The sequence below is a fragment of the Coffea arabica genome, chromosome 10c (genome assembly GCF_036785885.1).
Source record: "Coffea arabica cultivar ET-39 chromosome 10c, Coffea Arabica ET-39 HiFi, whole genome shotgun sequence".
NCBI lineage: Eukaryota > Viridiplantae > Streptophyta > Magnoliopsida > Gentianales > Rubiaceae > Coffea > Coffea arabica.
Window position 1 is genome coordinate 12,875,541 of NC_092329.1, and position 27,055 is coordinate 12,902,595.

General features: G+C 33.2%; 1 protein-coding gene across 1 annotated transcript; it reads left to right on the plus strand.

Moving 5' to 3' along the window:
• Positions 1–1,258: 1,258 nt before the first annotated feature.
• On the plus strand, positions 1,259–4,046 carry LOC113715111 (transcription repressor MYB6-like). Its single transcript, XM_072069270.1, has 3 exons — positions 1,259–1,766; positions 1,907–2,036; positions 3,124–4,046. Exons 1-3 carry the CDS (start codon positions 1,634–1,636, stop codon positions 3,806–3,808), a joined length of 948 nt encoding a protein of 315 aa, XP_071925371.1. The 5' UTR covers positions 1,259–1,633; the 3' UTR covers positions 3,809–4,046.
• The last annotated feature ends 23,009 nt before the right edge of the window (positions 4,047–27,055 follow it).

Sequence of the window (27,055 nt, forward strand, 5' to 3'; positions counted from 1 at the left end):
TCGCCGGTTCAATTAATTATAGGAAGAGTTAAAGTAACGAGCTTCCATTTTCAATTTGAAATAATTTTCAGATCTAATTAGACGTTAAAAATATATTAGTGTCCAGCACAGAGAAGCTGTCTCTCAAGAGTGAATTCTCAATTTTTTGAATGCATCCTAACTGTTCTACATCTTAATCATATGCTAATTAATCCAAGTACTACTTGCATTCAATGCAAGACAATTCGTGAATTCCCAATTTTTCAATGAATCCTAAACTATTCTACATCTTAATCATATGCTAAGTAATCCAAGTACTGCTTGCATTCAATGCAAGACAATTCGGTACATATAGGAATAGACTCGAACAACTATTCTTGGACAGTTTGGCAGCCGCATCATCATATATATTGCTTGAACTGTAGAAACAGAAAATAGAATTCATTCCCTGCAAAACTCAATCATTTTTTGGAAGAATGTCTCGTATCCGTAGCAAACTCCAAAGAGGATATAACATTAGAAAACGATGCTGAAGAGTCTATCCTACTACAAACAATTGTGACCTGAAATCGTTACAAATCAGATAAGAACCTATATCTATCCGCTTCAATCATTCATCCAAACTTTTCAAGAATGGCTGAAGAGTCCTGATAAGAGTGATGATCAGAGAGAAAATATAAATATCTTATTGCGTTTTGGATCAATATCAGATGAGGCGAAGAAAGCAGCAGCAATGTGCATGCATATGCAAACGAAACATGGGCAGATGGATACATTCCAAGCCCACATTAAGCTCATGTGGCATCATATAACACTACTTTCATATCTTATGATCATCACTTTTTCTTTTTCTTTTTCTTTTTTTCTTTTGGTGGGCAGTTGCGGGATTTTTGTGGTTTTAAAATATTTTTGAAGTGGGGATGTTGAAGTATTGAAGAAACAAGCAACTGTCCGGAGCTTTATTTATGAATGCACAGAGAAAGAGAAAGAAAGAGCTAGAAAAAGTAGAGCCCACAGCACCAAGGCCAACTCACCGAAAAAGTAAACCTACCTACCAAATCCAACCCCATCTCCTAACAACTCGTCTTTGTCACCAACTTGGTCAAATATCCTACCATCTCCCCCGCTCTTTCTTGCAGTTTTATTTAATCTATTATCATCTCATCACAAATTAACCAAAATTTTAACCAAAAAAAAAAAAAAAAAGAAAACCAACCAAATGTATTGGCTGAACTAATCCTTAAGCTAATTAATTGTCTTATCTTTTTCTTCCATCATCAATAGGCTTCATACCATCCTTTTCTTCCTTTCTTTTTTGCTTCTTCCCTGGGGCCTTTTATCATATATATACATATCCATCTTCTTTTCCAACGTCTCTCAATCAAACTTGTTACTACCACTTGTTGGGTACCCCCACCGCTTCCCCACAGTTCTCTCCCTCTCCTTTTTGACTTAGAGAGTTTTCAGAGTAGTTATCTCCATCAATTATAGAGAGAAAAGACAAGGGCTACTGCTTACTAGCACTTATCCATTTTTTCTCTTTGATGTTTTGAGCGCTGCCTTTCTTCTTCTTCTTCTTCTTCTTTTTCTTCTAGGAAAGCAAGAAAGAAAGAAAGAAAGAGAGAGAGAGAGGTTAATATTCCATCATTCATTCATGGGACGTTCACCTTGCTGTGAGAAAGCTCACACCAACAAAGGAGCATGGACTAAAGAGGAAGACCAGCGTCTCATCAACTATATTCGTGTTCATGGTGAAGGCTGCTGGAGATCCCTCCCTAAAGCTGCAGGTACAGCTCCACAGAATTTCCCTTTTTTTTTATCTTTCTTCTTTTAAAAAAAAAAAAAAAAAAATTTTGTTGGGTTTTTGTTTGTAACTCCGCAAAGGGTGTTTAATTTATATTAATTGTTGTTTGGTTCATTTTTTCAGGGTTGCTTAGATGTGGCAAGAGTTGTAGGCTAAGATGGATAAATTATCTTAGGCCTGATCTCAAGAGAGGAAACTTCACTGAAGAAGAAGATGAGATAATCATTAAGCTTCATAATCTTCTTGGAAACAAGTAAATATTCTGTTTCTTGTCTTGTTCTTTTCAAATTTGCTTTTTATAGCACTATATGGATAGAAATCTTGATTTTATTTATTTATTTTTTTGGGGGCTTAGTTTGGCAAGTGGTAGAAACTGCTACCAGTCGTACATGAATTTTGTCAAGTACTAATCTGGCACACCTTCCACCGTCTTGGAATTTGGGACCACATAAAAAAATTAAAAGGGAAACCTAAGTGTCCCAGAAATATGAACATTTTACATTTTACCTGCTAGTGTTCACTTCTACAGATATTTGACCTGCCTGTGTTAGGTGGCGGAAGCAGGTACTCATTTTCTTGGGAAACTAAAGTACTAAACCGCTAAACCTACCCAAGCTCTTTTTTTTTTTTTTTTTTCCAAAGTACGATAAATTTATTCTATTCTATATTACGGGAAAGGGACGGACCTAAAGAGATTCAGGAGTAATTTGAAGGGGATTGAATCATCACCGAATCAGACGGGTGCACAACACATTCACTTGAATTTTTTTAGAAACAAATGACTTAGATAACATTTTTTTGTGGGATTGTCTCTCACCCCATTCACTTAGGTGGTGGCCACCAGCCTTTGGCCCGGTGGTTTAAACCTACCCAAGCTCATCTCATGTTAGATTTTGCTCCTCATTTAATGCAGTTACCAAACATGTTAAAAACTATAAATGAATGGTTTATTACCAACACAAAAGAAGGGGAGGGGGCGGGGAAATGCAAAAAGGGGGCCATGGCATGGTGGGGGAAAAAATAGCTATTAAAATATATTCGATTCTTATCACACATTCACTCGTGGGCCATGAGAACACAAACAAAATTAGGCTAATTTTATCATGCAAGTTAAAATATAGCTCGAGAGTTTGATTAGATTGTTTGTTCCCTTCTTAGAATCTCTAATAAACTTATCTTGTGGAGCTATATATATTCTCCATGAAAGCAATAATCTAGTGCTTATCAATGGACATTTCATGTAAAGTACGATACCAAAATCATTGACACTACTTGTTGAAATATTTTTGTATTTATCTAATTTTGATGGAATTTTTTCTTTTTTTCTTTTTTGTTTCCAGATGGTCTCTAATAGCAGGAAGATTGCCCGGACGAACAGACAATGAGATCAAGAATTACTGGAACACACACATTAAACGCAAGCTCATTAGCCGTGGCATTGACCCCCAAACGCACCGCCCTCTTAATGGTGGCACGGCCACCACGACAACTACAGTCACGCCCACGACCACCAATACTGACGCCTCGAAAACAGCCAAAAACATTTGCCTAGACTTCAGAAGTTCAGCATTGCCATTGGATAACAAAAATGGTTTCATGAATGATCATGGAAGCAGCAAGTTTAAGCTGACAACAGATCACTCATCAGCCGAAGATACAAAATGTAGTAGCGGTACAACAGAGGAGAGTCAGGCACCACAGGGACCACTTCTACTGGAAGATCAAGCCACCACCCCATCAGTGATGCTTGATCTTGAGCTATCTATTGGACTTCCACAGCCCAAATCTAGTATTAGCTCCTTTTCAAGTTCTGCTGAATCTAAGGTTTCTCAAGGTTTCTGGGCCGCGGCAGCACCACCACAACAGCTGACACAAGGTGCCGCCGCCGTCGCCGCCGCCGCAACAGCGACGGGAAAGCCAGTTTGTTTGTGCTGGCAACTGGGGTATAAGAGTGGTCAGTTATGTAGAAATTGTGATATGGCATTACAGATATCATTGAAGATCGAAGATAGATTTCAGGGTTAGATAATACTAATAGGTTTTTTTTTTTGTTTTTTAAATTCCTGAAACAAATTTTCCTTTTGGGTATTGGTACTAAGTAGTTAGGAGTTAGTACCTTTCTCCAACCGAATGTAATCAGTCCCAGTGGCGACAAATGTAATATTTGCCAAACCCAAATTTACCAAGATTAAAAAAAAAATCCAAAAAAGAAAAGAAAAGAAGAAAGCCAAAATCTCAGGAACAAATTTACTTGCTGGAATAATCTTTGCTTACTTTTTTCCTGTTTTGAAACAAAGTAGGAGCAAGAATTCCATTTTGAAGTGTTTTTAGTTGATTTTTTCTAACTAGGATGCAAACAAAAAAATCAAAGTCATGCATGACTGTTTGCATAATAATGTGTATCCCGTGTCTTATGTTTGCACACTGAGGCACTTTTTGATTGAAATGGACCTCTCATACCAAGAAATCAAACTCAAAGTGTGGTTTAGGTCAATGGTTGATAAAAGGAAACGTTCAATTTCAAGCCAAATGGGCTCCGTTTGGTAAGTGAGTTTTTTGGGTGTTTGTCTAAAATTTTACTGTAGAAGTTTTTAAAAAAATTTTTGAAATGTGTTTTTTTTTTAATATTTTGAAGTGTATAGTTTAAAATTTTTGAGAAATATTTTGAAGTTATTATAGCTAAAATTTTTTAAAAACTTGTAACAAACAAACTTGACAAAAAATTTATTTGCCAAACAAGGCTGTGATTTCGAGTTGGATTTTCATATGTATGGACAACTTCTCAGTTTTTGTCGAAAGGGACACGAAAAGAAAAAAAAAAAAAGTGTTTAAAGCAAGATTAGGATAGAAAATTATGTAGCCGTCCATCATTATTGTGTCACATGCCCATTTTGTGTTGATTCAAATTGGAGTTGTGTTTATCTAATGACGGACCATGTAGCAAAGTCAATGTAATAATTGATTAATTATGTGAAACGGTTATGGGAAATGGACTTGACACACAGCCTAGGGTGTCTGCAATCTGCATATATGGACTATTTAGTTTCGTAATGAAACAATTTCAAATTTTTCGGAATTTAATAATTGATTCTAAAAATTAAATATTCATGTATATTTCTTTGAAGTCATTGACTTTCAAGTACAATTAATCTGATCAGAAGTGGTTGGTCTTCTGTAAAATTCCGTGTGTAAAGAGCACACGGTATCATTTATGGTGTAAATAATCACGTGGCACCAACGAAGCACCATGAAAAATGACTCATTTGATGCTCAAATTCAAAGGAGGAATGGATTGTTGAGCTGGAAATCACCATGCAAATAGTCTCATATTTGTGGTTCTTTGTTTTAACGCGATGGAAGCTATTAATTTAGATAGCAAAAGGGTCCCTTTTTTTTTTTTTTTGGGGTTTGGGGTTTTGGAATATGTTGACTAGCTCAGTATCATTCTCACACACAGCACACACTAGAGAGCTATGCGTGTGTATTGTATCTTTTTTGCTTTATGAAAAAACATATCGTGACAGCTTTTGACCTAACCAAATCTAATCTCAACCGAATTTCTCGCCACCACCGTTCAATAAAATTCCAGAACCAAGGTCCATCAAAAACCGTCGACACGAATAAAAAGTAAAAAGTGTATTGTATTTTTGCAGTTGTTTACTACTTTACTTGTGAAAGAAGTTTGGTCTAGCTTGAGTCAGCATCCCCATTTTTTTTTTTTTTTTTTTCGATATGATAGCTTCCTGCACTATAAGGAGCCTTATAAAAAAAGACCCAAAGAAATTCTGGGATAATTCGGAGGGATTAAATCACCACCGGACTAGTCAGCATCCCCATTTCGATTGCTTCTTTTTTTTTTTTTTTTTGGTAACATAAGTAATTTTAGCCTCTTAAAATATAATGTTTGCGAAATCAAAATGATGGTTACAAAAACTCAAAAAAAAAACTTATTCAGGAAATATACCAAAAGAAATCTAATTAAAAGCATGCATTTCTATTACTATTTGCTTACCACTATATAGTTGGGTGAAACTAGTTGGGTGAACACCGGATTGTTGTAGGCTTTGCATTGGCAATCTTTGATCTCTATTATTCAAGTTGTCCATGTGAATTGTGCACAAGAATTTAGTTTCTAATCAGTCTATTTAAACCTTCAATACGTAGCTATAAAAAATGGAAATTTTTTAAGAATTTTCCCAACTTAGTTCAGTTATTCGTTATTTCTTCGGATATGCATAACCGGTTTTGAAAGTGATAAGTTTGGAGCAAAAGGTTGGGAAGGAAAATCGGGATTAGGACGTCCACTGAGATCTATGATTGACCCTTGAATTCTTTATCATATAACATGACGCTGATATATCTTCAACCAACTAAAACATAGTAGAAGTCAAATGCTCTCTTACATCCATCACATTTTAGAATACACAATTATAAATTACTTGCTACTTCATGCATTCTTCTAATTTCTGCAAAGTCGAATTGGAAAAATTGTTGATATCCTTTTCTTTTCTTTTTTGCTTGTTTGGTTCTTTTTTTTCTCTTTTTTTTTTTTTTTTTTGGGTTGGTTCGAGCTAGGTGGGGGAGCTTTGGTTTAATTGGATACAGACAGCAACCAGCATTAGATGCGTGCTTTTTCCATTCTGATGGTTGCTTGGAAGATAGAATTCTTTATTTGTGTCCAGTTGACATTTCACATAAATTCTGAACCTTCAATATTGTATATGCGGCCGAAGATGCAGCTAGCTGTAAATGATTAATCTTCAAGAAACTTAGGAAATCTAGTCACAAGTTTATTTATTTTTAAAGTAAAAAAGAAATTTATAAAAAAAAAAAGCACATATATATGGAATATAAATACAGATATTTGCCTTGGGAAACAGATAATTTGCAACTTCCGCTCCAAACCCACAATCTAATTACATGGATTTGAGAAATATGTGAATGAATGATTAGCAGCCCTATGGTGTCTAGAGCTTGTATTAGTTCCACAAAGAATGGCGGTTCTTCCTCCACCAATAGGCACTAAACAGCACCAAGTAAACAAATCATACCATGTTATGATTGTTTGAGACTGAAAGACTAGATGCAACGATATGAGCTTAGTCTAGTATATATTTTAGTGGGAACCTTAAATAGGGTAACTAAATAATAATAACCAGCCACAAAAACACACACACACACACACTATGACTATATAGTACATATTATTGTGTTGTTTTGGGATGGTTTCTTTGTTTGTTTGTGTACTTTGCGTGTGTGTATGTGTAGAGGGAAAAGCACATAGAGAAAAAGCAAGGAAAAGCATGTGACATGTTTGGAGGGTAGGTAACCAAATATGTGATTAAGATAATAATGTGCAAGGGAAAGAGAAAGGAACTATAAAGAAAAACAGTTGGTTTAATTGTTAAATTTGGCTGGTGGCGGTGGTAGCGATGTGGTGGCGGGTCAGAGAAAAGAAAGGAAATCATGTGCAACTAACACTGGATTTGTACAGGGGATTGATTCCAATACTAAATGGAGCATAAATTATGAGTTTTAGCCGGCCAAACGTTGCCTTTTCTTTTTCTTTTTTTTTTTTCAAGAAGAGGTTGATGCTGAATGTTATACATCTTCGATCGTTTAACATTTCTCCTCCTAAGAAATTAATGCTTTGAAAAAGTTTTATGATTATGCTAATTGCATTAAATACATCTAAATGAATCCAACCTACCATGTTCCTAACAATTATAACGCTACTTTATGTTTATGTGCTTATTTTTCTATTGATTTTTTTACTTTTTAAAAAATATTGATACCTGAACTCTCCTTCAACAAGTGCCTAACGAGCAATCGTTAAATGGATTTAATCCAAAAGATAAGGTTTGTTTTGTGAATGTGGAGTTTAAGAGGGTATGATGTATATTTTCAGTACCTTAACATAAATGTGGAATATATTTGAAAATCCAATATGACACATTCCTTGTTCAAAGTTGGTGATTACTCTTAGTTTTCTCAGATGTGCTCCTCTAATATTAGTTTTCAAATACCTTAAAAAAAATATTAGTTTTCAAATAAATGCTTGACAAGTCCTTCACCAAATTAACTACTCAATGTTGTACAAACATGTACTTTCTGGGTTGACAACCTTACAACTAAATTAAAGTGACTAAAAGCATATATAGCGTGATGCTTAATATGTGTATTAAATTAAACTTAGTTGTTTTGAGACTAGAAGTGGCAAAATGGATATATGGATGATAAATGGTTTTAGTTAAATGGATAGTGGATCAAATTGATCCAATCCAATTAAAGCCATTTAATAAATGAATCTAAATGAATGTCATTTAAATGGATAGTGTAAACCATGATCCATCCATTTATCCATTTACTCTCCCAATTAATCCTAAATTTAAGATCCAAATGTTTTTTTTCCAAAAACTACAAATCTCCAAAGTTCTATCCTTAAATTACCTAAAACCTTTTGGTAATAACAAATGCTTGTACTACTACTCTATTTCAGTTCTTCATAAAATTAGTTTAGTTCCAAGAAAATTTAATTGTTGTGGTCAATTTAACCTTTCATCATTACTTTAAGTATCATTTTGTAAAGTAATGAACAATTAAGAACTTGGCTACATTTTTATAACTTTTGGATGAATTGAATACGGCTTTACAGTGAAAAGAAGATTACGTTTCCAATTTTTTGCATTCCTGTTCAAGAGGGATGTCTTGAATAAAAGTGGAGTTCTAATAAGAAACCTTATATTATTTGACAAGTACAATATTTTCATCACATGTGCACGTAGTACCTAAAAATGTATGAAACTCCTTATTATACCATTGATATACAAGCTACCTTATATTACATAGTAAATTAGGTGTCTTTTGTTTTTGGATAATTGGGTTGGGTGATAAGGGGAGAGGGATTGCAAGTATGAGGATTTGGAAAAAAAAAAAAAAAAAAAAAAGGTATCATTTACGTATCTTAACCAATGTTGCGGGGACACTCGTTAGAAAAATTATTTTTATAATAAAAGAATTAAAAAATAAAAATTATTTTGACATTGCATGATGCATTCTCGCTTTTTCTTTACTTAAGGATGTAAATGTTTGCAATCATTACTACATGAGAGTTTAATTAAAAAAACAAGAGTAAAGACTAAAATATAATTTTGAAAAGGATGGAAGAAGTCTAGGAACTAGAAGCAAATAAAATGCAATTAATGTTATTGGCAACTTGGCATATGAGAAAGTTATAAAGGAAAGAATAGGTGATCTCACAAAATTAATTTGACATATGAGGAAGTTATGAAGAAAAGAATAGATGGTCCCATAAGATTCTATCCCACTTTTTTATAAATGTGTTTTCTGTTTTTTAAGTTATGTGGATGTATATGGATAATATGGATAATCCATTTAAATCCACCAACATAATTGGATTTAAATGGTTATTCATTTAAAACCATTGAATTTATATGGATCATCCAAATCCATTTAAGGTTGGTTCATATGGATGGATTGGTGGATATGAATCCATTTTGCTACTTCTATTTGAGACCATAATTTTGCCTGTCAAGAGAATTTCTTGAGTTTGTCGGTTTCTGCATGCATTTATAAATGCAATTACCAAAGCCCTAGCGCCGAACTATTGTAGCCCTCCAATTTTTTTGAGTTACTCGATCAACCAATCCAGTCCGTACGTTTACATAGTATAGATGTGGGTATATGCAGCAAATATTACAAATGTAGCTATACGTTTTTGGATTGTTTTTATATATGTTTGGTATTAATTTGGCAAGTAAGGGTTGATGTGTATGTACACTTGTTCAATTAATACGTTAATAGGGATAGGGCATATAGCAATAAGTTTTAAATACCATCAACTTAAATATACTATACGAATTACGATGATCACTGCATTGGATGAGCATTTTCTTCAAATTAACAAATTAATTGCTACTAGAATTGTTAGATTAACAACTATCCAACTTATCAATGAAGTTATTTTACCTTTAAAAACAAAAAGATTATACCACTCAGTCTTATCTGTCTATACGTACAAAATCAAGAAACTGCTATTGCTGCCTTTCCCCACGGGGCAAAAAAAAAAAAAAAAAAACAACTGCTATTGCTGAACCATTTTTAATGTAAAGTTGATGTTGCAGCTCCTACCTTTCCAATACCCATCCCCCAGGTAAAATCACAAGGGAAAGAAAACTAGAAATATGAATGCTATAATTAAGATGAAATATTTGGGATTGAGCAATGTCAAATTATATGTGTAGAAAAAAGTATAACGATTTAACCACTGGAGCTGGTTCAATGGTTTAACCACTGGAATCGTATCAATGGTCAGAGAAGAATTTTTAATGTTTTTTCTTCTTTCAGATTGAAGATTCAAATATTGTACTTGATAATTGGGGGTGAAAAAGACGTGGAAAATAGTCTGAAGGGTGTTTAAAACAAATGTATAGCAATTTTTGGGTTGTATCCATTTGTCTGTCTAGAAAGCTAACATATTCCCTACGGCCTGCATGTAACCAAAAACCATAAAAATAATTATAATAATAATAAAGATTGTTTGGTAAAAGAAAGTAAAAGGTTGTCATGGGCTCAAAAGAATCATGCACACATGCAATAAATAAACTCATAACATGAAAGTTGAGGATTAGGCAAAGCATCTAGAAGATTGAGCACTAAGAAATGACAACTAAAGTTGTGGTTTAGACTTTTAAGTCCATGTGAAATGTGCTCACGTGTACTCACTTACCAAATGGTTTAGGAATAATAGAATACTTGAATACAACACAAAACAGAATGGCGATCGATATTAGGGGCTATGCAGAAAATGCTCTCTCTGCTAGCGTCACATGCTCTCCCGGCCCTCACCTAATCCGATTACTTTGCGGCGTCGTTTTTGGGAGCTTCCGCCATTTGTCAGTAATCGTGTCTGATCATTTTTAACAATTTTTCAATTTATTTGTCGCGTTGCTCGTCAACCGTCAGCAGTCAGGCCTGTTTGTCTGTGTCAATGCGCCCCTCATCTACCTACTGTTTGGGGAATGATTGCGATTTTTCGTAATTTCTGCATTAAAATGCCAATATTATTTTGTTTACGGTTGTAAGCGTAGTTTTCAATTCAACTTTTATTTTTTTAATTATCTTTTTATTTTACGTACGTCATATTATAAGAAAATTATAACAATTATTTCAAATAATTTCCTGTATATCCAAACACAATCTTCATCATTTGCAGGCAGTAATAATCTTGAGAGGATCGCAACTTAATAATATTGAGAGCTAATCCACATAAAATGAGATGAATACTAACATATGATCAAAAGAAACTCACATTAGAGAGATTTAAGTGCAAAACGGGACCTCAGACTTAACTACAGGTCAAAGCCTCGTCTGTTATTATTTTAAATTTGGAATAAAAGAAAATTTAATTCCTAAAGTTTTTTATTTCGAGAAGAAAAAGAATAGTTAAGGAGTTTAGGCGATGTGCATGTTAGTTGAAAGAATAATATAATAAATTTTATATACCATTAGTTATTTGCAAATCAAGTTGTTAAGGTAATAAAATCGACCAGATTGTAAGTCGAGCCTTCAAACCTCACATCTAATATTCAAAAAAAAAAAAAAAAAAATCTCATATAACTCACTTAGGTTCCCTTCCCCGCAGTTAGATCTAGATTATAGGTGCTCCTATTTAGTAAAAGAACAAAAAATTAATTGCAAAGCTATTCTTTGCCTATTTCTCACTTTCATAATAATATCCTCTTGTTTTTGTTTGTCAAAGTTAAAACTATTAGGGACATATTTGAAAACTTGGTGAATTACACAGTGTATAAGCAAGTTGCATCAAATTATAACGCATATGAAAGGTGTTACTCTGTTTAGGAGCATCAAATTATAACGCATTTGAAAGGTCTCCGATTCTCTCCCTTTAAATGACAAGGAAGTGTGAAGACATTAATAGTTTTCTTGGTTGCAGAAAAACTTTAAGTAGAAGAATACTTCACAATTTTGGCAAACTATAATTCTCAGTTAGAATGTTTGATAATTTGCTTTTCAATTTTCAAGAACCGGAAAAATTGTACGAACTGAAGTAAATACATGTAACTAACAATAACTTATCTATCCTTCTGTTTTACTTCTTAATGAGCATTATGCTTATAAATCTCCTATACATATATAAAAAGCAGTTAGCATCTGACTCTTGGGAATTTTTCATCTGTCTTGTGGAGGGGTATTTTAGGGAGTGAAAAAATGACATGGCGGATTTTGTGCAAAGAGTACAAGCTGGTTGATGTTGTAATAATAGTGTACTCTCTATGTTGCCCTTTTGGCTAGGTTGTGATCACAGACGGTTGGGAAATGAGCATTATTCTCTATAGGGGTTATTTTGGTCAGAGGAAAGTAAGGAGAAAATGGTGAAGCCTAACATACAACATGGTAATACTTTTGCCAATGTTGGTTGCCTATAATGCCCTCTGAAAGGGGCACATAGCTTTTAAATAATGAACTTAATGGCTTAAATTTGACATAAGAGTGATAAAGCTTTGTTGGAGAGAGCTTTAATGGACGGTAATTGAAAAATCACTTGTGTAACCGATGAATAGTGTAACCGCAACAAGTGAAGCATCATTTGCGGTCAATACAAATATTATTGCAATACTTTTGGGCGGCAATGGAAATTCTATACATATTAAAGAATCTTGGCTCACATATTTGTGGTCCGTTTGCTCTTTTGTTTAGAAAGGTATATTCACTTCCTGCTGCAATTTCACCATTTTTTATGTGTAGGAAGTATATTAGACGCGTTACTGTGCATGGGGAATTTTTTAATATTTGCTAACTATATTTGTGAATTGTCAATTTTACTTTTGTAGTCGGCTGAGCAGCGAGAAAAAAGTGGTCTGCATTTAGGGATTTTTGGTGAAGGTAAGCTCTGAATCTTCACTCCACAAAACAAAAGGTGGCATGCCAATTGTATATTGTTAACACCTTGTATAGGATTCTTTGCCCAATAGTGTGACTGTTTGTATAGCTATCTCTGCTTATTGTGCTTTATTAATTTAAATGCTTGGTTTAGCCTACTTTTTTTTTTTTTTTTTTCCAGAAATGATAACTATTGTATAATCTAATCCATCCTATAATAGGGGGAGAGGGTGGATCTAAGGGGGCCTAAGAGTAACTCAGAGGAGACTAAACCACACCAAATCAAACAAGTGTACTACGCACCCATCTGAATTTTTTTAAGCAAAGCCATTTTTAATGTGGCAATTGGTGGAAGGCAAGATTTGGTGCTTTGATGGTAAACCCTTATCTCCCACCCCACCAAACTTTAATGCTTTGATGGTGGCCTTGACAAAAGTTTTGCTTTCAGTATTTAATTTACCATCATCGTTTTGCAGTTGCTCTTATTTATTGGAATTGAGTTGTTGTTGGTTAAAACTGATGTAAACTATTAGGCATTCCTATGTTTGCCACCGTTATGATAGCAGATGCAAAATTAACCTCATTTGCACTGATATTTAGGATGGTTGGATGTAACGATAAATTTATTACTAAAAAACAATTTCGCAATGAAAGATCAAGGCAGAGATATGGTTCGTTATCCATTGAGTAAAAAGAAAAAATTAGTGAAAAACAACCACAACATTATAAGAGACGTAAAGCAGTTGAGAAATTTGTTGGACCTCCATTTCAACCCATGATGGGGAAATTTGCTGGTGTTGGAAATTTTCTGGTGTCCTTATTGTGAGTGTTGGAAATTTGCTTGTTTCTTTTGCTGCAACTACACTTATTGCAATTTTTCTCATTGTAATGAGCTTATTATACCAAGCTCATTCTTCTGTTTTCATGGCTAAAATTTATAATTTCCTACAAGCCCTTTCACACATACATATTTTGTAATGCACTACAACTCATACAACTACACTTATAGCCACCAGCATCTAGAAGTTAATACACAAAAACCAACCCACAAGTCAAAACACCCGTGTTGTGGGCTGGCGGTCCCCTAGTCATATAAGTAATAATAAGGGATTAATACCAATAGCGAAAATCAGTTAACACGTCCTTCATATTTTATCAAATAAATTTTTTCATCCTTTACTTTTAAAATAGTTACTTTACATCCTTTACAAAATTAAGTCGGTAAAATTTGGCCCTAATCTAGGTTTTCGAACGTTTCTCTAAATCTATCATGTGATTCAAACATGATCATTTTTTTAGGGCGTAAAAAGATCAGATCCCATTTATAATTAAACAAATAGCCTAATTCATATTCAAATTTGCCCCTAAAAAAGTAAGATTTGATCTAAACTATATTCATTTTTTCCCTAAAAAAGTGGGATCAAACCAAATTTATATTTATTTTTGCTATTAAAATAGTAGAATCTAACCTTTTTGTATATAAAAAATATTTGTGTTTAGGTCACATATTGATTTTCAAGTTAAAAAATGTTCAAAAATTTAGATTGAAACCAAATTTTACTAATTTGAATTTGTAAGTGATATGAAATTACTATTTTAAAAGTGAATGGCGAAAAAATTTATTTAGCAAAATATGAAAGATATGTTGAACGATTTTCCCGTACCAATATGATCTCTCCAAAACCAAAACCTCTTCGGTTTCAACTTGTTCTGGATTTGATTAAAATTGAAACGACATCCAAAGAGCCGATGGATTCTAGATCGATTAGTCCCCTTGTTTTACATGCGTTCTTCACTGTTAATCATTCCTAGGGTCAACAATTGGAATTACTAAAAACGAAGATAAGCACAATTGACCAATAAAAAGTTAAATCACATAGTCATCTATCCACCAGAGTGGTGTTGGATAATGAACTTCTCACAATAACTTTCTAGACAAAATCTTCTCAAAAAAAAAAAAAGTTATAATATCCACCAATTGACCTTAATAGATCGAAAAGCTTTATGACTTTGAAACAGCAAAAAGTAGATTACTGAAAATTAGACATATATTTAGATGAAGACCGCGAAAGCGTGCTCTTCATTTCCTCATGTAGCTAGTGAGTAGTGATGCATATCCACAACCACAAGTCACAGTTAAGCTATCAATAAATAATTCCTTTTACATATACCTGTATTGCTGAATTAGGTTTTAACTTTTAAGAAAAGTGGTTATTCGGTAGCTAACTTTCCCAAAGTTTTGCCAAAATATTCAATGGAAAGAATCATGAGAAAGATACTGGGATCAAGAAAGAAAACGAGAACGACATAATTTGTCTAGAAGCAAGAAACTATGAGGAGCTTCAAGTCGTTGCCATCTTTTCCGCCTTTATTTTCTTTTTTGACCCATAGAGATACTTAGCAGAAAACAAGCACGCTTAAACTATTGTTGTCGCCTATGCTTCTGTTTGTTGGCTTCTCAGAAAGGAGTGAACAGTTCTTGGATTGATTTGTTCTGATGATAATGTTTTGCTGCTGTAAGCAATGGAACCGGTTTCTTAACTTTGGAATTAAAATAATGTGATAAGAGTCCGAAACAAAAGAATTTGAACAAAAGTAAATGTGATAGGACAACTAATTGTGTGTTATTTTAAAGGATATTATGATCTAAAATTATTAAACTACGGATTTGGTCATTCATGAATATTTTGCTGCGAAGATTTCTCTGCCATCCATTTGGTCATCAAACACAGTGACTGAAAAGATTATAATATACACGTTTCATTGTTTTTAACTTTGTACCTACAATGGCAACGTTTTGTCACTCGATCAGGTTTATAAAAGAGATTTGAGAAGGGAACTTTGGGAGAAATAATTGATTTTGATCTATTTGAGAAAAAAAAAATTCAAATAATTTTGTTTTGTTTTTTCAGTCGAGCTTTCGCAATTATGTCAAAGCTTTTTCCATGTTGAAAGAATTTCATAAAAAAGACATTTATCAGGAGTTTGGATAGAGATACACCTAGATAACTTATGAGTTCTCACACTTTTATAAAAAAAAAAAAAAAAGGAAATTAACTTGATATAACATATATGTTAAGAGATTTTACAAGTAGTTTTGAATGAATTAGAATGTGTTGAAAAAGTTCAAAAATAGTTCAAGAACGAATTTAATGATTACACATGCCAGTTATAAGAGACTACATCAATATGGCAAAGGAGATTGATATTCCTTTTGTTGTCTTGAAATGATTGTGATGGCATATAGTATAGCTAGAGGTGGCAATTTGGATTAAAATCCATTTATCCATCCATATAATCCATAATTAAATGGATTTGGATTATCCATTTATAGTGTTGGTTTTAAATGGTTCATCAAAGTAAAACCATTAAATTAAATGGATTTATATGGATTATCCATATAAACCATATATATCCATTTACTTAAAACCAAATAAAAGAAATGGACTTTCAGTCCCCATTAATCCCCCAAATCAAAGGTTTGTTTATCTTTCTTCATTCTTCCTTGTCCATACGCGTACAGATTCAAAATTATCAACATCGCTCCTCCAACTTGAAAGATGTTCTCGGCTACATTTTTTCATTTCCTGTCATGTGTTTTCTAGTGGTGGTTCAACGTGGGCAACATTTCACTTTTGTGAGTTCCTTGCAGAGGCCGTAGCCTACGAAAATCACAGGGCAATCCTCATATTCGACAGTCATGGAAGAGTTAACTCTAGCGCAACAGATTTACCGTTGCTCCTGTGTTGGAACAAAAATGTTGCAACGTTGATTCGTAAATGATCACGCAAGGGAACAGAAATCAACATTGCTGTTTTACAAATATCACGTCGTGGAATTGCAGAGCTCTTATATAGTATTAATTAGTACTTTTGTTTATCAAGAAAAAGAAAACGAAACACTAGTAGTACTTGTGTTCATGGAGTTCAAACTTGAGTTTTAACAGCTCGAACTGCTTCACGAATTTAGTTTCAGCCTAGCATGTGAAGTTTGAAAGTTCGTCGAATTTAATCGAACTTCATACACACACGCACACGTGTATATATATATATATATATTATTTATTAGTATAAAATGTCTATTATATCCCTTGTTTAAAATAAAATTATATAAAATATAAATTATATGACCTCCCTCCTTTGATTATGATGTGATTCAGTCCCCATTAATCCCCCATTAATTACCATATGGTTATTTGTACAACAATCTTCATGGTTAGTTCCAATTATTTTTGTAATTTATTGATTTTTGTCATTTTCAACACCTAAAATTTACAAGTACATAAAAAAGTATCTTCATATTACAAGAAATGGTAATACAAAAAAAAGTAATCAAAATATTTAAATGGATTATAAATGGATAATTGGTTTTTATTTAATCCATTTAGATCCATCCATTTAGATCCATTTAATAAATGGATCTAAATGGATTGGATAAATTTAATCCACCATCCATTAAGTCAAAACCAATTATGAACCATTTATCCATATTGCCACTTCTAAGTATAGCTAATTAAGTAAATTAGAAAACCTTTGAATATATGTTTTCTGCAGTTAAAGCTTATTTCAGATTGTCCAATTAATTACATGATGAATTAATAACAAAGGCAGACCATCGTTTTCAAGGCCTCTCCTGTTGCAAATTCAACAATTGAGGCTTCTGTGGATGCAAAGTTCATCTTGGCATGTTCACCTGTTGAAACGAATTGATGATTTAGCTCAGGCCATGATTTCAAATTTTTAGTTTTTTTTTTTAAAAAAAAAATATTGAGCTGCTCATATCAAACCATATACAGCCATGACCTGATATCAATTATTAATTCACCTCTGAAATTCAATTTTCAAAAACCCATCTATCACTAGTAAAATTTCGAAATCAAGTAGTAACAAATAATAATCAGCTTCTTTTCGTTAACCCTTTTGAATTATTTCTTTCATTTTCTAATTGTGGGGATTTGATGCTGTAAGACGTGAATTATATCAAATACTTAATCAAATGAGGTGATAGATATCCAGGGGAATGAAAAAATTGACTGTATCCGCAACAAAATACAAATCCTCATGGGCACAAAGGTGCAAAGCACATCCATCTTCCAAGGGGGTCAAGCAAATTAAAGAAATCAAGAACAAAGACGTACAGAAATATACGGTGGGTGGCGGTTGGTAGGGATGTGACGTTAGATATTGCAACCACCTGTGTCATTTCTCATCAATTTTTGGGACCTACTTTTGTCTCTTCCATAAATCTTTGATGTCATGGGGCATTTCCTTTTCAGATTGCTGTATCAAAAGAAGATTAGAGAGTGTGAGATTACACAAGAAAATTTGTACATATGGCTGAGATACAACAACACAAGAGAAGTGGATAAGGAGCTTAATTATTTCCTTCTAGAAGGCCAGACAAGAGCCCATGTTCCTCACACCTAACTCGACTGGCCGTATCTGGTTCTAAAATATTGCTGTGCTTTGACTAACTGTAAATATGTGGTTTCTGTCAATTGTCAACCTTTCTAGTTCCATTGTTCTAGATAGATAATCTTTGTATCCTCAAAAAATGTTTTTTTCTCTCAACCTTTCACAATAAAGGCTGCAATCTTTTAAGAATAAGTAACTGCCAAATGGAGGATTTCTTGCAATCCTTGTTTGTAGCCGCTCATTTTTGATTGCTCAATCTGAGAATTAGTTGGAATAAATTTTGCTAGATGGATCTTTTAAAGTCTATAATTAAAAAAAAAAAAAACACGTAACACCTTTTGACAGAAGATAGATTTGAGGGTTCGAAGTATTCTAAAAGTCCAAATGAATGGGAAAATATTTCCTCAAATTCTAGGTCTTTTAGGAATTATGATCAAATAGAGGAAGAAGAAGAAGAAGAAGAAATCAAACTCTTCTAAAGGGTCATGTAGTTTTAATGAATTCCTTTTCATTCTTGTTGAGCTAGAACATGTATTTCATTCTGTCACTCTACAGGATTTTGTGGCTGTGACTCAATTACAGGAGGTTAGACCAACAACGTTTGATGACAACCTTTTCATCAAATTCTGGAGATTCAAATAAAAACTAAGTATTTCAATACGTGCAATTAATCAACTAGTCAATGAGTGAAGGGGCTGCTTTCACGCAATAGTTCATGTTTGGCCTAACTCAAGAATAAGAACCAACTTATATGAGGTCATCTTTTGCCTAACTCACAAAGGTCTGTATGGTGATACCTTACAAGATGTAATTAAACAAAACTTTTCTTTTCTTTTCTTGGGCCGAGGTTGAGTGGGGTGGGAGGAAATGAAGAGAATTTGTTTGGGCCCTTTGGGAATAATTCGTGAAAGTTGTTGATAAGGCACAGAGAATGTAAAAGTGAAATTTTTTTTCTTTTTCTTTTTCTCTTTAAAATTCGTGTCACTTTATGAAGATATTTCTCTGATTTCACTTTCAAGACTTCTTAATGGTCTTTTTGCCAATCTCATTGTAGGGTTTCAAGCCTCATCAAACATCCTTTTTTTTGGTTTCTTGATAACTATCATGAGTAGGTTTAGGTGCATTTTTTCTATCGGTGACAATAGAATCTAATGCTGGTATGCGTCTACATCTAGTGAGACTGGAAAGTGATTACTAAATGCAGAAAAATTCCTAGTGACTATGCATTTAGCTTTGGAGTAAATAGATTATTTGGTGTTGGGGGAAGTTGGGGGAAGTGTTGGACATTAGTTAGAATAAGATCTGTATTCTAAAGTGAGAAAATAAAATTCTTGACCACAGTTCTCTCAAAAATTGCTTCTAAATGGGGGGGGGGGGGGGGGGTTTTTTTTTTTTTTTTCTTTCTGCCATCTCGTTTAATAGTTATTTCTTCGGCTTTTGTTGCCTAAAATTAAATCTAAAGAAGGCATAACCTCATTTAAACCCAAATCTAGCACCTCAATTAGCTGTACAAGTTGCAGCTTGTTTGTACTTTCAGTATTCAGTGCCTCAATTCCTTTTTTTACAAGACAAAATACTGCCCAGCGCCTTTCTTAATGACCTTACTCAAAGATAAATGGCAGGTTTTACTCGATAGTCAAAAGGGATTATCATTTCAAAGATAGGTATATACACGCGCGCACGCATACATACATATATATATATGTATATATAAAATTAATTTTATATACAATATTACGATTGTATGTGTGTATGTATATATATGTTTACAACGTGAAATGTCAAAAAAAAAACAAAAGGATAGGCATATTTTGTGCATATGGGTATGTCCCATGATGTGACGCGATTTCATGATGTTCTTCCGTGATGTTCTTCCGCATCATTCATCAATGAATAGAATTCTATTTTGAACTCCGATTCCATCGTTGCAAGAAAAAAAAAAGTGTATATATGTATGTATATATATATATATATATGTATGTTGTATGTATGTATGTATGTATGTATGTATGTATGTATATATATGTGTACATACACATATATATACATACATACATATGTACATACATACATACATACATATGTACATACATACATATATTGGTTGTGGTGCTGCTTCTAATTCTATAACTATCCAGAAATTGAAAATTAGTATCCCTTAATTCCAATTCTTTTGTCGCTTTTCGAGAATCTCATTTTAAATGCAACTCTTTCATTGTGGTTTTAATGACCCTCTCTCTAATCTTGCCCACCAAAATTCAAAAATTCAATTTGATATATATAATTAAAGGAACGGAAAATAGTACACAAGGAAATTAAAGAGAAAATTTACGTTGTTAACATGACAAATTTTGGAACGTCCAAAGATAAATAGCATAACCCTTTTGATATAACAGATCATAAGGCAAGGCCTTTTTCACTTTTTTTCACCAAAATTATTTTCTTGATCATTATAATTTTGATTGCACAAAACCAGAAGGTCCCTTTAGTCTCTGCCAGGATAGCCTCAAGGAACACTGGTACATGCAGCATGGCTAGGTGAGGAATAATTGTTGCTAGTTTGCGGCCACCGGCCATCCATGCCAAACAGCTCATATTCCATTAACGTACGTCTCATTGGATAAGAAACAAATTATTGTAAATGGACAAAGGACAACAATGGCCCAGCATTTATGTGAAAACCAAGTGAGAATAACGAGTCATCAGACTTGAACGTAGAGAAAAGTCGGAGGGGGGCTGACCCGAGAGGTAGAAGACGGTGAGGCTTTGACGGGGACAAGATAGGGGATAAGAGGGCTGCTAGGGGTTGAAGAAGAAGGGATAGGAGGCTCATTAGAACTTGGAAGAGAACAGGCATTGGGTTGAATAAGAGAAGGGAAGGGATTATACGTAGGATCGGGAGGGAGGGCGGATAGGGCCTCACGAGTTTTAGTTTCCATAAGTTTGACCTTTAATGTAATTGAGTTGAGCAAGAAATTTAAATTTAATTTAGTTGAGTTTAAAAATGGTGTACTAAAATGTGAAATTATAAATTTATCTTGAAATGTAATGAGATACAACTTATGAGACCCTAAATCGAAAAAGAGGTGGTGAATGGTGGTAGCGAAGAATAGAAATTTTTTTTTTTTTTTTAAAAAAAAGATGCCTAGAAATACCCCAAAAATATTAAATTCAAAAAGTTTTTAGAAATACAATTACATTGAAATTCTCTAAAAATACCCCAAGAGGCACACCCAATAATGTTAAATATTTATATATACGTACATAACTTTTTTTTAAAAAAAAAAACACGCGTTGTACATGAACATTACATCTATTAGTACAATATTAGGGTTCATTTAGTGTGGCTTGATTTAGGTAATCAAGATGTTTCAAAGTCATGTCACTGCAATTATTAAGCTTTGAGTTGTTTCCATAACTTCCCAAATATGGTTGACTAACTGATGAAATAGATGAGAATCTCTTCTCTTTTTTTTTTTGGGAGTGTTTACTTTGGCTGAACGAAATGAGAATTTTTTCCTTGGAGTATTTAGTTCGACCAAAATCTAGTTGTAGCATTATTTTGTCTTGAGCTAAAAAAATGAATATGAGTTGGTATATAATCATATTCATGAGAAATTTTAATTACTATCTCAAGGAATACCTATTATTTTTTGGATTAATCTTATATACACTGACAGCGTATACACTTTCACCATTAGATGCATGACACATAATCCGAATTTGAAACTCAAATTTTGCATATGTGTCGTATATCCAACCGTGACAGTGTATACATCGTCAGTGTGTATAAGATTTACTCTTATTTTTTTATGCGTTTTGTTATTTAATGAATAGTATCACATTGTAATAATTTTTTGTATATCAGTATCTAAGGACTACCATGATAGTCAATATTTGGAATATAATAATTTTTAAATGTAAATATGAATAATATGTAAAACATATATATAATTATAGGCAGATTATTTATATCCTGTACCGATTCATAACTAATCACGAAGAATAATTATTCCGTGCTGATACATGGGCTAAATAGTAAATACCAGTTTCTAATGGAGATCCGAAGTAGAAATCAACACAATTTAAGAGGTTATGCGAAAGCCTGGATCAAGTGGATGAGGCCAACTAGTGATTCAAAGCAGAATAGTGTCTAGCAAGCCTAGGAGAGAAAACCACCATAATTAGGCCCAATATGCACAAAACAACTACTCCAGAGTCCAGACTGTGATATCAAATACCAATCTAGTATTTGTCTTTTGAGGAATGCAGATTAACTACTGCTACTACAACATATGTGTGAGAGTGAGACATTAAAAAAATTAAAAATTGTTAATAAAAATTGGGTTAGTTTAGTGGTGTAAAGTGCTTGTATCATGTTTATGAAAAGCTTAACAAGGTAATTTTCTAAGCAACCTCTCTCTCTCTGACGTTTTCTTGGGAATTCTTTTAACTTTCCTATTTGATTATCAAATTCAAGTGCTTGAGGCCCTGAACTTAGTTGTTCTTGATAATGCTTTTATTATCTTTTGAGATATTTTAAATCAAGAAATATTTAGAAGTTTAGTAGTTTTAGAATTGTGTTTTATATTTGATTACTAGATTAGAATCGGTGTCAAAGTTGATTTAGAAAATAGAGTTAGATTGCATTTAGGTGTTAGTATTGAAATCTGTAACATGGTTTTATTTCTCTATCTAAGGACTTAAAGTCTTATATCTGTAGTTAAGGAAAACTAGTGAATTGATTGAAAAAATTTGTTTGCTCCCGTACCTTTGGTTTCTGTTGTGCCCTCTTATTCATACAAGTCCAGATTGTCGAGTTGCGTGTTCTGGCCTTGGGAAAGTCGTTTGTGTGTTATCTAATTAACAAATTCTTAGTTTGCAAAAACATATTGTTACTTTCGTTGCATAATTTTTTGGGGCTAACAAGTGGTATCAGAGTGCAATTCTTTCTCTCTACCACTTCACTCTATTGAAAAGTGTATCTGATTATCAACTAATGCTTAATTCTATGTTTCTCCAAAAAATTATCACAGATTGTAAACTCAGTGTTTCTGTCAATTCTCAAGATTTTAATAAACAGGCTACTTTGCTTCTCAACATATACTTTAAACTCTTAAAAATATCACAAGCATCATATTTATTTTTTAAAAAATTTACCCAAGGTTTTTCTGCTAAAATTATCAATGAAAGTAATAATATATTTATTACCATTATTGAAAGGTATCTCAACTGCTCACAAGTCAGAACTCAGAATGTATCAACTCCAACGGTTGACAATTGACTCGCCCTCCAAGTCTTGCCTTTGGAGAAAGGATCTCTGTGTTTTTTTCTCAAAATACAAGACTCGTAGTGCTTAGCAGAAAAATCAATGGAAGGCACCTCATAAACCACATTATTCGTGGTAAGGAAACTCAAGCTCTCAAAATTCAAATGACCTAAGTGTATTTGCCACAACCAAATATCATACAAAATAACAGAATTAAAGCAAGGTGAATCACGACAATTAAGTGATATAGGCCATAAATGACTAGTGATTTTGGTCAGATCTCTAATATATGTTGGTGGAGTTTAATTATGAGTTTGTTCATAAGTTAAAAGTTGGTTTAGCAAGGAAAATTGATTTGAAAAAAGCTGTGATTGTTGATGATAAAGAAAGTACTTGTAAAATTTTTTACGTGGTTGAAAATTATGTTGAAAATTTTGATTTGCATACATTATTTAATGTGATTGATGAAGAAGAATTTATTAGTGAGTGCATTAATTTGGTTGTGGACAAAGATGCAAAAGAAATTATGGGCACTTGTCGAGTGGATGAATCCATATATAATTATGAAATTGAAAATTATTGTGGTGAAAATGTTTGGAAAAAAAAAAGGTATGAATTATTGTTTGGAAATTGTGTGGATGATTATCATGAATATGATGGGTCTAATGGTGAATGGGTCAATATGGAGGAGTTTTTCAATCAAGTGGAATTAGCTGTTGAATTATGTGCAAAATACAACCATGTCTTACACTTCCACTGGCGAAGATGGAGATAAAAATTAAATTGGAATTGTACGTGAGTTATACTACGACGGAGGCTACAAAGCTAATTCAATCTCGTGATAGTATTGGAGATGACAACACCAAAAGTTTGATTTAAGAGAAGAATTGTTGATATATTTTAACCCAAACAATATTTAGAAAATTCGTAGTTTTAGAATTATATTTTACATTTTATAACTAAATTAGAATTGGTATAACTAAATAGTGTAGATGTTAGTATTGGAATAGGATACATGGTTTTATTTGTCTATTTAAGGGCTTAAAATCTTATGTTTGTTGTCAAGAAAAATTAGTGAATTGATTGAAGAAATTTATTTCCTCCCATACCTTTGGTTTCTATTGTGCCCTCTTATTCATACAAGTTCTGATTATCGAGTAGTTTGTTCTGGCCTCGGGAAAGTTTTCCTTTTTTTCCTCGTATGTTCAAGACAGCCTTACGGCTTATATCCATGCTTTCAGCTCGAACCAACTCTAACAAGATGTTATCATACTCTAAGATCGGTTAACATCAAGTGCAACCGCTTTTGACATGCTCAACATTACCATTTGGCTTGATTCAATAGTTAGGGAAAGAACTCTCCTCGTGCACTAGGTCTGGATCGAAGATCCAAATCCTGAATTCAGAGAACACCAGAAAAAAAAGAGACCTATCCTACATGTGTTCTTATTTCAAAACTCAGATATTTGCTACTAGATTTTTTTTGTTTAGGAAGCAACTTTAAAATTAGATATTTTCCACTAGATTGTTGTTTAGGAAGGAACTTAATGTATTGAAGGTAATGTTAGAGGAAAAAAGACATATGGATGTCTCTAAAACTAACAAAAGTATTTTTGGTATGACATTAGGAGACAACCTGTCTTCAAAAAAAAAAAAAAAAAAAACCAGGTGACAAAACATGTTTACACCAAATGAATTGTCCTACTTTATGTATAACTACTCGCACAAAGTGTAGATTAAAAGTAAAAGTTGATAATCACTAGAAGTTATTAATTGCTATTCCTTGAAAATCTTAAAAACATGTTAATTCTTCGATTCAGTTGACTTGTTCTTATCTCTCATTGTACCCTGTCCTACCAATTTAATCCACTTGGTCTTTTCAGCCCGAGTCACATGTGAAAACTGAAAAGGGCTGCTAATTAAACAAAGTAGTCTCACATCTGTTGACCAAAGACCTCGTGCAGTAATCAATAAAAATCTTTGCTACGGTTTGGTTTTAGGGTGAAGTTCAAGTTCTTTAACAACAACTCTATACCTTTCTCGGCCTTGCGGTTAAGATCAAGTGTAGTATCATCTGTTCTTTATGACTTCTTTAACAATTTTTGTCACTCTTTATGAAGCATGAATTGTAGCATTTTCCTTTCAATCAAAGTGTGTGTCGTTTTGCTAGATAAATTAGTTGGTCAAATTGTTAAACTTTGTCATCTTCCATAAAAGGAAGTCACTAGAAAAGTTTTTTTTTTTAAAAAAAAAACTCATTAAAAGGGAAAATCAATCAAACATGAGAATTGGGAAAAAAAAAAAATGATCCACAATACATACCATTTTACGTTTCCATCATGAATTGGATGTTTTGTTCAAATTCATTTTACAATAAACGAATGTTGGGGCTAAAACATGTTTATATGTGGGATTTTTTTCCCCCAAAAATACTTACAAGAACCATTCATGTAATAAACATAAAACACAAAATGAAAGCTTCTTATGTCAAACAACCTCTAAATCTTTTATCTTTGAAATGTAAAGGAAACGTAATACTTGCTTCTTTCTTTTTTTTTTTTTTTTGGCAGGGTATATAAGGGACAGGCAGATTTTTTCAACTCCAAATTGTTGCAGAAACAAGCAGCAATTAAACCACAAACTCTTTACACGAGACGAGAGCAACATAATTGACTTTGCAAATTGCAAGAGATGCGTGGATGTTAGTGATATCTTCATCCTGGATGGAGGGGTCTGCGCACGTTTGTAGTTGTACTAATACCTTGGATCAGGCCTTCCCAGTTAACACAAACTAAAGGTTTTTGTCCCATGAGACTAGTATCCAAAAGTTTGAGGTGATATTTGGGGGTTGGACAGGTTGGACAGACCCTACAAGAAATTCTTTTGCATAAAAAGATGAATCCAAAGTTGCAGAAACTAACGTGTAAATGCTAGTGTCGAAGTCTACCATTTTGGAGCAGTTTAATCAGGCCATTGTCCATCGGCCGGAATGTGTCACCTTCCGAGCAATGCAAGATTTTTATAATCTTTTGTTTAAAGGAGACAAGTAGGGTATGATTAAACATCAATCTATACATAATGCCTCCTTAACAGTAAGTTGAAATCATACTTTCACATGCCACGGTTTTCGTCTTCTTTTGCCTAAACGAAACAAACTCCATGAATCATCCATTGTTGGTTTTAAGCACTCATCCAACTTAAAAAAGTTCTTTGCCCCCTCATGCTGGGAATTTTCAGCTAGCTGTTCACTTTAGGGTGACATCAATCTTCTTGTGTTGCAATGACGTATCAACCAAGCGGACATGATGGTACTGGATAAAGTTAAATTGGCTGCTTGGGAAAGCTCCTTTTTTTTAAAAAAATATATATATATATATATATATATATATATATATTATCTAGAGTGAGGCAATTCATATCAAGAAATGTTCTATCTATGATTGAACCTAATCAAAGTCCTTGAACACCTTAACAAAGTTCATTTTGGCACATGAACTTTTTACATGTTAGCAATTTAGTTTGTAAAGTATTAACTAGGGTTTCAGAAAATAGTTAATTACTCATGATTGCAATTGGCTTAATAAAAAACTACAGTATCATCCTCATCAAATAAAAAGAGTTGGAAGATTCATTACATATTTAACAAGAAGAAGCATTCACGAACAA

Excerpts from the sequence above, each read along its gene's own strand:
- LOC113715111 (XM_072069270.1), top strand. The coding sequence starts at position 1,634 with ATGGGACGTTCACCTTGCTGTGAGAAAGCTCACACCAACAAAGGAGCA. Across the intron at positions 1,767-1,906 it reads ATCCCTCCCTAAAGCTGCAG|GGTTGCTTAGATGTGGCAAG; the intron begins GTACAGCTCCAC and ends TCATTTTTTCAG. Across the intron at positions 2,037-3,123 it reads CATAATCTTCTTGGAAACAA|ATGGTCTCTAATAGCAGGAA; the intron begins GTAAATATTCTG and ends TTTTGTTTCCAG.